The sequence below is a fragment of the Castor canadensis genome, chromosome 14 (assembly GCF_047511655.1).
Source record: "Castor canadensis chromosome 14, mCasCan1.hap1v2, whole genome shotgun sequence".
NCBI lineage: Eukaryota > Metazoa > Chordata > Mammalia > Rodentia > Castoridae > Castor > Castor canadensis.
The window spans coordinates 88,736,870-88,750,445 of NC_133399.1; the positions used below are offsets into that span (position 1 = coordinate 88,736,870).

General features: G+C 41.6%; 1 protein-coding gene across 4 annotated transcripts in view; it reads right to left on the minus strand.

The window, feature by feature from the left end:
* Galnt7 (polypeptide N-acetylgalactosaminyltransferase 7) overlaps nucleotides 1–12,738 on the minus strand; it is a 127,344-nt gene extending 114,606 nt beyond the window's left edge. For 2 of the 4 annotated variants that reach the window (XM_020186904.2, XM_020186905.2), the window contains exon 1: nucleotides 12,044–12,237. In XM_020186904.2, the coding sequence (XP_020042493.1) occupies nucleotides 12,044–12,169 (126 nt within the window). In that variant the 5' untranslated portion in view covers nucleotides 12,170–12,237. Of the gene's footprint in view, nucleotides 1–11,681; nucleotides 11,806–12,043; nucleotides 12,238–12,520 lie in introns of those variants that run through there. The other 2 variants (XM_074054978.1, XM_074054977.1) reach the window with 2 other exon arrangements.
* Nucleotides 12,739–13,576: the final 838 nt, after the last annotated feature.

The window sequence follows — 13,576 nt, forward strand, 5'->3', positions numbered from 1 at the left end:
GAGAACTGTAACTGACATGCTGGACTCACCACTCAGAGGCGACATGCTGTGTGCCCACATGGCAGTTTTGGATTTCTATCCATCTTGTGGGGTAATAAAATGTACAATGACACTTCGACCTTGAAAGAATCATTCTCACATTTAGCACCCACTGGGACCCAAAGAAATTGACCAACCAAGCACTCAACAAATGCTAGGCCTCATAAACAAGAGAAATAAATCCTCTGTCCCAAGGGAAGGAAAAAAACAAAACAAAACAGTTAAATACATGGCATTTATTTTCATGAACAGTAGAAGGAATGGTAGGAAGGTATTTCAATTTATTACAAAACAAAACTACTATGCTGATTCAAAATGTATTACCATTGCTAATACCTTAAATTTTCTATACTTTAAAAGCATTTATTCCTTAAAAAACCACCTATTCCTTAATCTATTTCACTTATAACAACTTCCTTTTTTTTCTGTATTTTATCAGCCCTTCTAAGCCATAAAGACATGCTTGCTTTTAAGCACAACTAGTTGTTATATAAACTGAAGAAGCTGGTGCAAATCAGAATGTTCCAAGCCGATCACTTGACTTTTAGAATGTGATTATTGCCAATGTTATAACAAAGATTTTAACATTTACTTTTTGCTTAGTGTTACCAGTTAATTGAACAGAGGTCAAGGATAATAACTGTCTCTTATAAAACATGATTGTACCATGGTGAAACTATTCATTAGACTTTCTGGCCAGGATTTTCTTTAATTTAGTCATAGGTATAGGCAGCTTAAGCAAGAGTGGCTGACATTATTCCTGTGGTAGAAAATAAAAAGAAGCCATGTTCATTAAAACCTGTTCTGATTTTCAAACAGGACACTGGGAAAAGTAATCTGAGAATAATGACATAGTATTATGTGTACTTTGACCAGTACTTAGAATGATACCAGCAATTCTTCTCTCAAGGTAAGAAAACAGCAGGGCTTAGAGAAGGCATGGTAGTTTAGGCTCTACTATGTTTACAGGTTAATACCACGCTTCAATATTTTACTGTGCTTTCATGTACTCTATAGCTTATTTTAAGGTAGAAATGTTATATGTGTCATGGTTTGGTCTAAAGAGAAGCTAAAAGTAGATGAGTAAGAGTTATCTTAATTTACATAGAAAATGTATTTCTTTAAAATACATCATTTGGAAATCATCTTTTAGCACATTTTTAGAATACAGAATTCCACAAAATTATTTGCTAAATGTATTTTATTCTTCACCACCATGATCTCTGTGAACCGTAAACAGATTTATTTTAATTTTAAGGCCATCACAATGGAAAAATCCTCCTCCTACCTTCTTTAACAGAGAGTGGACTTAGAAATTCCTCTGAGGCCGCCACACAGGGAGAACAGTTTATGAAACTGCATGTCTGTATTTCCTTTTCTAGCAATCCTCTGCTTAAATGCTAAATACAATTGTATATTTCGACACATTAAAATTTGCAATCTTGCAGTGATTTTTTAGTTTAAGAAACTAAATACCTACCAAAGTAGAAAACTGAATATATAAAATAAGATTTCAGTCATTTCTATTCCATTACTCTAAAAAGCACTTTGTAATCAGTTATTCTGTACCATAATTGAGAACATATTTGCCAAAAGTCTAATGGATACTTTATTCATTTTAAATTTTCCTGGCAAGAATTAGCAGACTTTTGAAGAGAGTTTTAAATGCTTTCTTTCAAAAGAAAAAATATAAAACCTTACAAACAGATTGTAAAAGAAACAAACATGAAGACTTACATGACATACTTTGCTGTATTAAAGATTAAAAGATTAATTCTGTAGGATTAGTTTAATTATAAAGACTTTAAATAGTGTAACAAATTACATGGCAAAATGCCAGGAAAAAAATTTGCCAGTGTAGGTTAAGTCATTGTAAATAAGCACAATTAAAACCTATTTGTGGGCTGGGTGCAGTGGCACATGCCTATAGAATTCCAGCTACATGATAGGTGGAGATGGAATGACCACAGTTTGAGTCCTGGCCAAAAAAACCACGCTGGGCATGGCAGTACACACCTATAATCCCAGCTATGCAGGAAGTGGAGATAGGAGGATTACCTAAAAAAAAAAAAAAAGAAAAAAGAAAAAAAAGCTAAAGCAAAAAGGGCTATGGACATGACAAGCACAAGGCTGAGTTCAAATCCCTAGTACTGCAGTGGGAGGTGGGAAGGGGAAGAAACTTTACCTAATAAGACAGATGTTTTAGAAAATGCCTAAGACCATTTTTGAAATGGCTGTACAAAGTGCACCTTTCAAAGACATATAGACAGCTATTGACCAGGAACTCCAGTACAGTACAATGTACTGCAAGATAAGTTTTGCTAGGCAAATAACTTCCCTCACAAATACATGTTTTTCATAGAGTCAAAGTCTCTTAACTGACTTGACCTTGCTAGATTGTTTCCTCACTAAACAACTGACTGTGAACTGTAAATCTGAACAGAATTAGAATCCCCTCTCCTCGTTCCTCCCTGCCATGATCTCTACCTGAATGTTTTTACTCGAACACCTTCGATATTTTCTGGCCAAATGACACCTGAGTGATTTACTTCTGTGCACTGATAGTCTGGTTTTATGCCAGGTGTGTAAGGCTGTGCTATTTTTGCAACACTAGATGTCAATAAAAATATATATGAAATATTTACCTCAAATTCAACAGGATAAAAAATGGACAGTGCCACAGTAAATGCTGACAAGGAAAGAACTTCTACAGCACTCCAAGCATCATTCAGGAATTTATTTTTGTAATGTGTAACTGTACTTTGCACATTTTTTTTCTCTTGAGCCTTTCTATGGAATAGATCAAAAATTAAATTCCACACAAGTATAAAGATATTGTATTGATGCTATCACAACATCATCTTTGTACAAGTGTTAATTCTTAAAATTCTGAAAAACTGTTCAAAAGTATCTCTTATACTACATTAAGAATCTGAGACTACTGCTATACTTTAATAACTAGAGTCTATGGGTTAGTTTTAAATCAAGGATTCCAGCTGGAAAAGGAAGTAGGCATTTGTGGTTTTAACAGCTAATTGCAAACCTTGCTTACATTTAAACAGAGTATCTTATCATAGGGTTTTGTTTTTTTGGATGTTTTTATGAAATTGTAAGTCAAAGGAGAAAATAAACAGTGTAATAAACAGAAATGCTGCACACCCACCTTCTCATACAAATGCCCAAAAAAGAAACAGTTGGGGCAGTTTCTCAGTTAATGCCTATTTAATGAAAACCAAGTCCTTACATAAGGTACACACATTACCAGTGAGTACACAGTTTTCATAGTAACTCAATATGTACACACTAAGGGCATATTATTAAATAATTTCATAACTACAAATGTTCAAATTACATTTAAGCCAGATAATCATTAAGCATGTAAACTTGCTATTGGAGAGAATATCATACCTCTTGGTGCCCATATACATTCTTAATCCCTGGGAACCAAAAAAATCAAAGATAAAAACAATGATTAGGTCATCTATTCTCACATACATAAAATGATTGGTTCCCAATAGTATGTGATTTCATTTTAATTCAGTTTAAAAAATTCTTGGTAATAACGAATTCCAATTGCTTTGCTTAGAAGCCTATTAGCAGACTAGCTGGTATTGATATAATAGTGCAGTTAATTGTACCTTTTAGATTTGGGGCCAGGCTGCTCTGCAGCAATCCCATAAACCTAATTAGATAATGCAAAGTTAATTTTTTCCTCAAGTTTCAGTGTACCAGTTCTTGTATTCAGTGAGCTGAATCAGGTCTCCCTGTTGGCATGTTTAACTACTTCTCAGGAGCAATGCTTGAAAATGCTAGAAAGACTGGGGAGCTCAGAAGGGAATTTATAATGGAGTAGAAATGAGAACATTTCTCATTCTGAAATATTTTAGATTCTTAGCAAATGAAGTAACTGAAAGTTAGATCTTCCTTCTCTTAAATGACAAGCCTGGGGTACTTGCCATTTAAGCTGTCTCTGTTGCATTTGGGGTTACAGGACTGAATTAAAAATAAATGGTAAATCTCATTTTTAAAAATTAAGATCACTGAAATGCTGACCATACAGTTTTGGTATTCTGCTCTTTCTCTGAATACATATCAGCCAAAGTAATGTAATGAAAACTAAGACTTGTCTAATGTTCTCAGGATAAAATGCCTTTTCCAACTTCAAATATTAAACTGTGTTTTTAGTTGTGGCTTCACAAATCACTGGAGCTCCGACTAAAAGAGTAGAAAAAGCCTAATATGAATTATAATAATAATTATTTCACACATGTACTATGTTACCACAACTACATGAGTACAGGTGAACTATGCACCTGTCTATACACACACACAGCAGTGGGTCAAAGGAGATGGAGAGGCAATTATGGTAGCACAGATATAACCAAAATGAATAAGCCCCTCCTTGATTGTTATAGTGTTCTAATAAGTTGGTGAAGATGACTTGAACTCTTTCTCATCTGAGCCAGTTCCCCTGAGCCATAATATTTAGTAAATGTCCCTCTCTAGGCCAAAGTACTACTGGTTAGTTTAGCAGGAGATAATGCTTTCACAGCCACTGGTACATCACTTCTTAATGAGCTTTATCTCAATACTGTAGCATTTGAATGTGTTGATGGCCCTGCCCTCACACTATTTTTTCCAATTTTTCTATAGGGCAATATTCAACATCCTTCCTTTCACATTTCATCAAGCATGAGTCCACCCACCAGCTACACTGGGCAGTTCACAGTCTCTCTCTCTCCATGTATTCAGTTTCTGGGTCCCTCTCCTAGTAGAGGCCTCTTCATATCCTCCAGAGACAATTATTCTCTCCCCACTGAAATCTAACCTGCACCATTTCCAGATCTTTCTTTGGGCTCAGCTCTGACCATTCATAGCATTCAGTCTTTATGGCTCAAACTGTTTCTTTCTAGGATCTTCTCCATTTCTTCCTTCCCCAACGTACCAGTCATGTCCCCAAATTGGCCCTGATCTTTCATCCTTTTATGCCTGCTATTCCTATGTTCTCATGTTTCCAAGTCCTTTTCTAAGACAAGTTCTAAGGGCACCCACCCCCCTGCTTCTCTGGCATCCCACAGGTCCAAATGGATTTAGCTAATACAATTCCTGTCTCACTGCATTATTTGATCTGTACATCTGACCCACAAACCTATGATGACAAAAAGGTTATAACTTATTTTGTTTGTCTTGGACCATGTAAGTGAGATGACCATGTAATTTACCATGAAGCCCAGGACACTTGAAAGTGAAAGGCTAATAATGGCTAAGGGCCAGTGAATGTAAACTAAAACAAATAATCACCCTAATAACCAACCTCATGATCTACAGTTCCCATTATCTGAGTTCTGACTACATTTTTTAGTTCATCTAGTACCATACTCCTTCAAACTAACCACACTCCAGCCACACTAGCCTCCTTTCTATTTCTCAAACACTCTAGCCTCATCCAAACTCAGAGATTTTGTATTTCCTCCTCCTTTGACCTGCAATGCGCTTCCCTCAGATTTACATGATGGGCTTATGCTCATTCCTCAGACTTCTGCTCAGTCATTAACTTCCCTGACCTTCCCTGCCCTTTCATATTATCCTCTATTGTTGTCATAATATTTGTCTAACATTATCCTATTTCTACACATCCTCCTTTCAGTGTTCTCTATATGAAATTGTCTATGCTGTTAAAATCTGTAGAGCAGGGTCAGAGAGCACAGTTCTGAAACTAGAACACTTGAGATTGAATCTTGGCTCTTCTGCTTACTAAGTGAATGCCCCTAAACAAAGAGTTCACCTCTCTGCACCTCAGCAGCTTCATCTATAAAGGGGAGATTAAATCAAACTTACATCGGGGAGTTGTTGTTACAATTAACCATGATACATGCAGATTATCTGCCTGTCCAAAGTAAGGATTCAATATACGTAAGCTATTACTATAGTCACTTACTCCTCTAGCGTATCTCCAATACCTAGAGCAATGGAGAATACTTAGCAAATACTCAATAAATATTTGAAGTGTGAATGATTGCATATGAATTGATAAGTAACTTAACATCACTATTTGCTCAACATCACTTTAAAAGTCTCTAAAAAGGCTAAATTAATAAAATCCCAACCCAGTTCCTTAGCCTACCATTCAATTCCCTGCAAAATATGACCCAAGCTTACTTTTCCAATCTTATCCCTCCACTTCTTTCTGGTTTCACCATATACCTTTAGTCTAGAGAATGTTCTTTCTTGCATTTCTACCTGGCCTAGTCCCAGGGACATTACAGGTCTAGCAAATGCTATGCTCTTACGCAGTGCCTCACAGGAAGAAAGCTCTCAACACCTCATTTTGAGCAAATAGAAAGCTGGTGGTTGGAAGGTATGAAAAGGCCTACCATATACATGCATGCTATGTATCTATCTATATTATACACACACACACACACACACACACACACACACACACACAAAACAAAGAAAACTGCTATGGAGGCTGTGATTATTATGTCGAAAGTTGAGCAACATCCTTCCATGTCAAAACTTTCTGCCTCTTCCACTATATACTATCTCCAATGCCTACAGCAATGCATGGCACTTAATAAACACTCTAAAAAATACATGAAATATTTGTTAAGTGAATGAGTGTCATGTTTATAATATCAATATATTTCCCAATTATAAAAAATTTAATCGACATTAACATATATTCTAGCTTTTCACTTTTCCCCCTTTTATCTTATATAAAACATTTAAAGAAACTTTCATAGCCTTTGTCAATTATATTCTAGAAATGTTAAAATTTTAATTTAGCTACTTTTCTCTTGTCAGGAATAAGACTCAGAATTCAAAATACAAACAAAGTCAACTGTCTCCTTTGAAAGTGAATAATCATACTCATTTTCCTGTACTCAGTAACTACTCAAATCTTGCAAACCAACTCTTTTTTTATAACTATGAAGTTAGAATTTGCAAATATCCCATTTACAAGTGGTTCATGTTCAAAATTTTGCTTTTCATTTATGATGCATTCCTTTCTCTTTCTCCAATTTATTATAACTAGCCTAATGCAGCTTATATAGAAATACAAATTATATCTATCATAATCTCCCTTTCTACACAGGCAACCTAAGACACAAAATAGTGATCCAAATCCAACTGCTGTCCCAAAAGTTTTCATTCCCTCTTTACTAGTAATTATGCACTCCCCAAATGCAATTATAAGCCTTCTCCACCTATTAGTTAGGCTGTTAATGAAATATATCCTTATGATGGCTCTTACATACTTATATTACTACTGGATTTAGGAACAGCTCCCCTCTCCTCCAATAAAATGGCCCTTGAGAGCAAGGACTATTATTTTAGATATTCTTAGTATTCTCAGAGAAGCCTTAGCTGAAGGGAGATGAGGAAACAGCATAAACTATGTCTCCCTCATATGTCTAGACACTTAAAATGTTTGGTGAATTCCTAAGAATTGCTGTATTTGTTGGTTTTGTGGAAGTGTTTCCCATCCAGTGGTCTAAGCCTTTTTACAGTCTAACAAAAAACTGTTTGCCTTCCACAAATTCAACACCATAGAGAAACAGGGCAGATTCTCTATGATCCCAAGGAACATGAAGCTCTCCTCCAAAGGGCTGTCATGGTCTGAAGCCCTGCCTGATTTACAGGAACCTCTAGGAAACAGGAAACACTTGATTCTCAATCCAGAAAAAAAGTACATGGATGCAAACATTTGCATTAACTTCAAGCGGTCTATAAATCCAGATTCTTAAGACTTACCCATGTGGGATTTTTTAAAATTATTATTCTGAGGGGGGTAGTGGGTGAAAGGTTGAGAATAGCAAAACAAAAAACATCCAGAGGCACACAGCCCAGAAAACAGAGAACAGTGACCACTTAAGGCCATATACTTTTGCTCAGTGATAGCTCCATCCCTAACAGTATAAATGGAATTTACATTTGAAATAAAGTCTCCTGGTAAAGGGCAGAATTTTTCAGGTTACAACCGGTTCATCACTGAGATAAAATGACTTTGGTAAACTGGAACTTCACTGAGAAAGGTTAGTCAATTCAGCCACTAATCCTCACTTAAGCTATATCCCTTTCAAGTCTGTCAGCTTGTTTATCACATAAGTCCTCTTGGCCTAGGAGTACTTCCTGCATTAGTCCTACCATATATGCCCCAAACCTAGGTGGCATTAATGTTATGGCCAAAGTAGCACTTGCATATATACAGCGAAGTATCCATTTACACACCAATACTGAACCTTTTAGAAGAAACAGTAAAGCTAAAGATCTGTCAAGGTTTCCATTCCAAACCTTTATTTCCAGAGCTTATGATTCAACTTTAAACACTCAGGTCTAAATCCTGGGGGAAATGCTGTTAGTCTGAGACATACTATCATTTATTTAATTAAGGGAGCTTTCTACACTTTGCAAGTCTAAACAGATGGTCTTAATAAATGGTGAGCTTAAAATATCCAGAGGACAAGCCTTAAAAAAAAAAAAAAAAAAACTTTCCCATAACCATAAAATGATAATGTATAAATTTTGTTTTCCTAACTTTTCATCATGTAACGTATCATTTATTACCCTATACCTCGCAACATCTTCATTCCACATCCAATCACCAATTCCTGATGCTTTTGCATCTTTAATAGCTCTATAATCAACTGCCTTTCTTCTTCTCCACAACTACCCAGCCAACCCAAGTAAAGCAATGTGTCAGCCGAACTGTTATAATATCCAAGAGGATTTCTACTATCTGCTTTACAGACCAATGCATACTTCCTGCAGGCAGATACAGTGTTCTTTTCAAATATAAATATGATCATGTCTCTCCCCTGCTTAAATCCTTCAACAAATTCATCTTGTTGCTCTTAAGATTTCAGCATGGTCTGCAAGCCCCATCCCTATCTTTGTAGCATCATCCCACCTTTCTTCTCACCTTCGATGGTCCAACTACATTGGTCTTTTTCCAGTCTCTCACTTCACCCATGGTGCCTCCTGCCTCAGGACCTTTGTACATATTGCTCCTTTCAGGATGTCTCCTCCCAGTCCCAGATCAATAGCCACTGTTCTTCAAATCTTAGATTGCAACTCAAAACTGTCATTTCTTCAGGTAACACATTTATGATCAAGTTTCTCCATTTTCTTGTCCCGATACTTTTTACTTATGTTTTTGTGGAGGCGTGATTAATGTCTATTTAACTAGACTTCAAGATCTGTGAGGTTAAGGGCAAGGAGTATTTCCTTAATTAGTAGCATCATATCTGATGCACAGCAGGCACTCAAAAATGTTTGAATAATCTAATGCAAACAGAATATGATTCTAACAGCAAGGTTATTTGTCACATCATTCACCTCAGAGAAAAGGGCAAGAGGCTCAGAGAAAGAAGGGAGGTAAGAAACAGGTTTCTCTTGTCTTCATTTCACAGGTACACAGATCTGAAGCAAAGAAACAGACCAGATAAATTTATGCTAATAAAATATATGTGAAAAAAGAAATAGTCCAGGTAAGAAAGGACCAGATTCCAACTGACTTTCGTATCTGCAATTCTGATAGTACAAGACAAAAAGTGACACAGACTGGATGTAGTCACCAGTACAAGCTTGCTGGAGTAGAGGCAGAACCTGTATTATTTGGTAAACTGAATCATTCTAGCTTCTCTTGGGTCATTTAAAAGGATCCAAAAATGTCCATGTGTGGATCAGCAGGGTTCTCACAAGGCATGATGTGTCTGCAATCACAATCAAAGTGAAAGCACTACAGTGGGAGGAGGAACTCGGCTCAGCATCTCAGCACTTGGTCAGAACCTTCCCTATCAGCTGCCCGTCCAGCGCTGGATCTCAGCCCTCAGGTTAGCTTTTATTAAAGGGAGCAAGAGTCCCTTATTTACACTCTTATGATTTATACACTCTCCTTAAATTGCTTAGATTACTGTTTGCCTGGAAAGTTAATAAAAGGGTTTTGCTCTCCTGCCTAAGCATTCTCTTTAATGTTAATTATGTTGGTAAATCTTAAAAATCTAGTGTCTGTCTTTGGCAACTGATAGAAATTACACTAGATCTACTGACAAACTTTATCCAATAAACCGGACCAAAAATCAAGCTATCAACACCTGATACAATCATTAAATGGGCATTATGGCTTCTTATATATTAACACTAATAAAATACCTCGAGTCAAAAATGATGTTCTTCCACCTCTTTGAAACACTCACATGAACTATAGGGCATTCTAAATATGGTAAATTTTGTCAGTTTTTCCACAATTTCTCTCCCAGAGATTAGGGACTAACATTTCTAGTACTATGTAAAAGGCCATTTGATGACTTCAAATATTTTCAGACAAGTGCAACCCTCATTTATCCTGTCAATAAATCATTTGGAGAGCAAAATCATAAGAAAGTCACCATCAGTCCATGAGAGCCACAAATCCACTGAGAAGGAAAATGTGCTAATTTTCATTATTCATTTAGATGATGACTTCCGTGGGAATTCACCCCAGACAGATACACAGGGATTCTGCTGCAGTAAAAGAGTTTTCGAATGCTATAATTTACAGATTAAGGGGTGGCATGGGCAAGAACTGATAAGGGAACTTCTTCCTGGAATTCTAACTTTTGAAAGGACGCCACAAGCCTCTTCACTCGACTTCCTGGTACTAACTTTCCAGAAGGAAAGCTAACAGAGCTTCACACAGATGCGATGCTGATTTGCAAAAGGCACTTTTCCTAGAGACTCCTCAGCCTCTCTGGGGCCTTGAACCCCTCACACCTTCTACTCCCATGGGCAGCTGTCCTGGGCGGGGACAGGGAGTATTCCAGGCTCAGGGATGAGGACCATGGGGGGCTACAGAGGGTTACGGTGGGGTGGGGAAAAGGGTCAAGCTGGGGACAACAGCGGCTCACTCAACCAGTACGCCAAGGTGGCCGCGCGGCCCGCTGCGCGCGCCCGGCTCCCGGTAACTAATGTTCCGAGGCGCCTGCTAAACCCTCAAAGCCGGGGAGTGCCAACGCTGACACTCGCGGCTTGGGCGCCAGACAAATGCGTCCCAGCGGAGCCGTGGGAAGCTTCGCGCCCGGGAGCCCGTCTACGTCGGCCCGAACGAGCCGGCAGCCAGCGCAGGGCGCGGCACAAGTTAGTTGAGAGGCCAGCGAAGCCCGGCCGCGGCCGGGGACAGGAACGCGCTCCGGGTCCTCGGGACGGCAGCAGAGCGGAGCGCTGCCGGCGCAGAGGAGCTGCCCGGAGGCGTTGGAGGGGCGCAAGCCGGGCGAGGACGCGCCTTCCCCACCCCACCCCACCCCGTCCAGGGAAACCAGAGGAACGGCCGGCGCGGGGCGAGGCCTCAGCCACGCATCGCCCCCCGACTCCCGGCCACCGGAGTTGAGAGGGAGGTGGCGCTCTCCGTACGAGCCGGAGGCGGGGCGCCATCGTCCTCCCACTCCCTGGCGGGCGGGCAGGCCGGGGGCGTCCCCCTGCGGCAAGCACCCCCGGACGGGCGGTGACCGGAGAAAAGAAAGGAGAGACCGCGGGGCCTGGTCCACCGGACCGCGGTGGTGGCGACTGCATCTCGCCTCCTTCAGGCCTGCGCGCGCGCCACAGGCCGCAGCCTGGACCAACCCCGCGTCCTCGAGCCACCACCGCGGTGGTCGCCGCACCTAAGAGTAGGACGCAGAGCTTTCCACCCCCGGTCCCCAGCTCTCCGGTTCCGCCCCACGGTCCCGGCGTCAGAGCGTCCTCCCGAGCCGCCGCAGCAGCGCGGGTGTCGGCGGCGGAGCCCGGGGCGGGGAGGCGCCGGAGGAAGGGGCGGCCAGGGGGCGGGCCGGCAGCGGCCGTAGGGGATCCGGTGCGCGGGGCTCGGCGCCCCCGATCGGCCGGCGCAGCGCCAGCACCACCTGCGGAGCTGCCGCGCCAACGCCGCGCCGCGACCCCGCCGCCCCCCGCTCCCGCCACACACGCGCGCGCAAACAAAACAAGTTGCAGGTCGCCGCCGCGGGAGGGGGCCGGGCGGGTCACTCACCCTCATCCTGCTCAGCGGGCTTGGGTCGTCCGGCCTGGAGGACAGGGAAGACCAGAGGACCACCAGCCCCAGGAAGCTTCCCACCACCAGCAAACTGCGTAAGATGAACCCAATCTTCAGCCTCATCTTCCTCCGGCGGCAAGAGACTCACAGCCCGGCGCAGCCGCCGCCACTGCTCTCCCCTCCCTCCTTCCCCCTCCTCCCGCTCGCCTCCTCCTCCTCCTCTTTCCCCCACCCCTGCCGCTACGCCCGCCGCCTGCCCTCTCCGGCTTCAGATCCGGAACTCCCCTCGGCTACACCTTCCCTCCGCCCCCTCCCCGCGGCCCGCGCTCCCCTCCCGCGGCCTCCGCAGATCTTCGACCGGCCCGCGTGCCTCGCGCGCCCGGCTTCCTTTCCCTCTCTACCTGCCCCCCTCCAGATCCGCAGTCCGCTTGGCTCAGCCACCGCGTGCACCCACCCCTTGGAGTCCCTAGTTACCTTGTAACTAACTTAAGCGTGCCCCAGGTCCGGTCCCTACCCTTGCCCTGTATACAGCTCAGCAACCTAAAGCTTCCAGATTCCCAAACTTTTATGGTAATTAGGGATCGCAACCGTGTCCCTAAGGCCTGTGTTCTCCAGGATGCTGTACCCGCTGCCCCTCCAGGGGACCTGGAGCTGACTGGCTGCAGTCCCTCACACCCACTGCCCGAGCCCCCCGCCTAAGGAGGGCAGGAAGCAAACCAGGAAGTCAGGGCTACTGCTGCCGCTGCAGTAGCTCCACGTGGCTGATTTATAGCTGGGAGGATTTTTTTTTTTTAATTAATCTTGCTTTTTCACACGGGTCCTTAAGAAGGTGGATTTGTAACCCAAAAAGCCCGGGTGCGATGTGCAAATATCACCGGGCTGGAGGAGCTCACTTGCAAAGGCAGTCTTACCCTTTCTTTTGAACTAATTAGAAGAAAGCCAAGACGTCTTAGGCTAACAAGAATACCATCCTTGTTCATGAACTGACAAGTTTCTACTCGGAGGAACGAGGATTTCGGGTTTTATAAAACTACCACTCATTGCTTCCATCAGACCTGATTTTTGCCACTTGATGGAGATTCCTTTGTTGACTGCGAGACCGTAACTTAGACAACAAAGGATATTGTCAGGTGTTTAGCCACATTCCTCTCCTCTGTATCTCTTAACAAAAATATCACTGTATCAGAGTTCATGCCCTTACGTTAGCAGTGTGACATCCTCTACATTGCTTAATTATGTTAAACAATTTAAATTTTTGACCCACGTTTTGGGATGGTGAAAGTTGATGCTTTTTCCTAAGTAGTACTTAATACTTGCGAGTGTTTTACTTTAAAACAAGTAAAACTTGCTTATTTAAGTCTACCTGAGTGATTAAACCTTACATTTGTGCTCTCATTTTCACAGAAGAGACAGTTTTTCATTAAGAAAATAGGAAGCTTAATTTTTACTGTTTGAGCATTGCTGGGTGATATACAAATGGAAAGTGGTACTTGTCACCAGAAGTGACAGGAGTAGCCCTAAGATACAATA